Here is a 2197-nt window from a genome sequence, read left to right as displayed (position 1 = left end):
TGAAAATAACGCTACATGTCTCTTTTTCAGAGCCAAAAAGTTAGCCATTGAATTTTCACACGAGAATCTAAAATGCTTCACAGGATACAGTGATCTATTGAAACTTCTACAGATATCGCCAATGACTCAATTTACGGAAGACATGGTTGTACAATGTTTAGAAAAACGTGACCAAATCTATCTTCTGGTGGACGGATTCGATGAAATAATAGAAGCGTGTCAAGATATAGTCATTAAGTTGGTCGAAAAAGTTGTTAAATTTAAGTTATGTACAGTATTGATTGCAACGCGAACCGAAGCGAAGTCGAAATTGAAAAAATCCTTCAATGATGCCAAAGTCTTTCAACTGGGCAAATTTTCGTACGAAACATACTTCAAAAAACTTTGGTTAAGTGATAGCAGTCGATCGTCAAAGATTTTGGAAGACAATGTAGAATTTTTCTTGTCCAACTTCGATTCTGTCCTCAAACGCGCCGGTTGCAAACTGTTTCTCGAAGTGCCGCAGCTGTGCAAAATAATGGGACGTATCTATGAGGATCGAATCAAGCGGCCGAATTTTCAGTTACACAATAATTATGAAATTGGATCTATATACGACACATTTATACGCAGCCAGTTTGATCATGCTATGAATCGGTGTTTCGACAGTAATTTGGGGCTTCACGTATTGGCGATAGATTTAATGAGAGACGATTTCTACAAAATGCACACAAATATGGCGTACGAAACTGAGTATATTTCTAAAGTAGACATACATCAATATAAAAATCTTGCACTGTTTGGCTTGATAAGCTTTCGATCGACAGATTACGCAGAATTTCTTCATCGAAGTGTGTTGGAATATTTTATGGTACGTGCCTTTCTGATGCAAAATGTTAAAGGGAAAGATTTCATCCTGTTTTTAAAGCGCTATTTTTGTGTATCGCGTGCGAATATAGCAGATAAGTTTATCGACTTCTTTTTGGGTGGCGAAGAGCATATTTCTCAATCCGCGCTAGATAACATTGAACGTTATTTAGCAATGAACGCTAATCTTTTTCCGATATACGTTAGGATAACTCTAAATAATGCGACATTCAACACACTAAAACTATTGTTCCGTTTCGCACCGACCGAAACTGTTCGTAACCTTAAGTTTCGCTTTGGTGGATCAGAAAAACACCAGACAATTACAAAGGATTCTACCGATATCAACCTGAAACGTCTCGGAGAAAGGCAAATGATTCTCTTGCTCAACACTCTGCGGGACATTAGCGCTGAAAGGGCGCTAGCGCTTATGGACAATGTTATTTTTGAAGCCGACCCAAACGAAGAGGACATGATCGAAGTTGCGATCAGAAAACCTTTTCCAGAAGTCTTCGATTGGGTTGTATCGTTTATCATGAAAAACAACTCTTTTGAACGGACACAGTACATTGAAACTCGTATTCAGCGGTACGCTCAAACGATCATAACGCACTGCTATGCGGATAATAAAGAACCTATTATAGACCACATAATACGGTTCTGCAAAGAAAACCTAGAACGCAAAGTTGTTCAAGGGTGCCTACGCAGTTTAGATTTACTCGGGATAGTCGTATGCTGCATCGAAGTTGTCCCAAATGGTAAAACATTTGTTGAGGAACAACGGTTAGATTTAGTACGAAGAATATTATCCGTTCTAGAATACTACTTCGATGGAGAAGATTTGCGCTCACTCAAAATCTGCCAAAGAGAAAATGTCGAAGGTATGTGCAATGAAGCGATCAAATCACTACTAAGACAATGGGTCAGTGGAGATAACTAAAGCACTACTAACGCTATCAGTTCGAAAAAATCATCAGTTCCATTTCCGAATGTTACATTGTGCAAAAGTAAATACGATGTTAATATTAATTATCAAAAAACGATAAACGATTTTAATCAAGCTTGAAGCGAAATTTGTTTTGTATTATATAAAATCCTCTAACAAAGAAAGAATAAACACTTGAAATTTCTGCAGAGTATTTGCGTTCTGGCGATAGCGATTGGGTAAGCGAATATTGGTACTCAGAATCCTGGAACTGAGTAACTAGTTTGATGTTGAGCCACCAGATGACTTGAGTCGATTGCGAAGTTCCTCGATGAAAGACTCGACCGGAAGCTCTTCTTCTTTTCGGCTGGCAATTTCCCGGAGCTCAACGACACCGCGTGAAAGCTCCCCATTACCGAGTACAAC

At 38.6% G+C, this 2197-nt stretch overlaps 1 protein-coding gene across 1 annotated transcript; it reads left to right on the top strand.

The window, feature by feature from the left end:
• Nucleotides 1-865: 865 nt before the first annotated feature.
• Nucleotides 866-1786, top strand: LOC128277398 (uncharacterized). Its single transcript, XM_053015852.1, has one exon. It carries the CDS (start codon nucleotides 866-868, stop codon nucleotides 1784-1786), a length of 921 nt encoding a protein of 306 aa, XP_052871812.1.
• Nucleotides 1787-2197: the final 411 nt, after the last annotated feature.

This window comes from Anopheles cruzii, chromosome 2 (assembly GCF_943734635.1).
Source record: "Anopheles cruzii chromosome 2, idAnoCruzAS_RS32_06, whole genome shotgun sequence".
Classification (NCBI taxonomy): Eukaryota; Metazoa; Arthropoda; class Insecta; order Diptera; family Culicidae; genus Anopheles; species Anopheles cruzii.
This window is presented reverse-complemented; position numbering and strand designations above follow the sequence as displayed.

What these genes read in the sequence shown, in the direction of transcription:
- LOC128277398 (XM_053015852.1), top strand. Translation starts at nt 866, where the DNA reads ATGCAAAATGTTAAAGGGAAAGATTTCATCCTGTTTTTAAAGCGCTAT.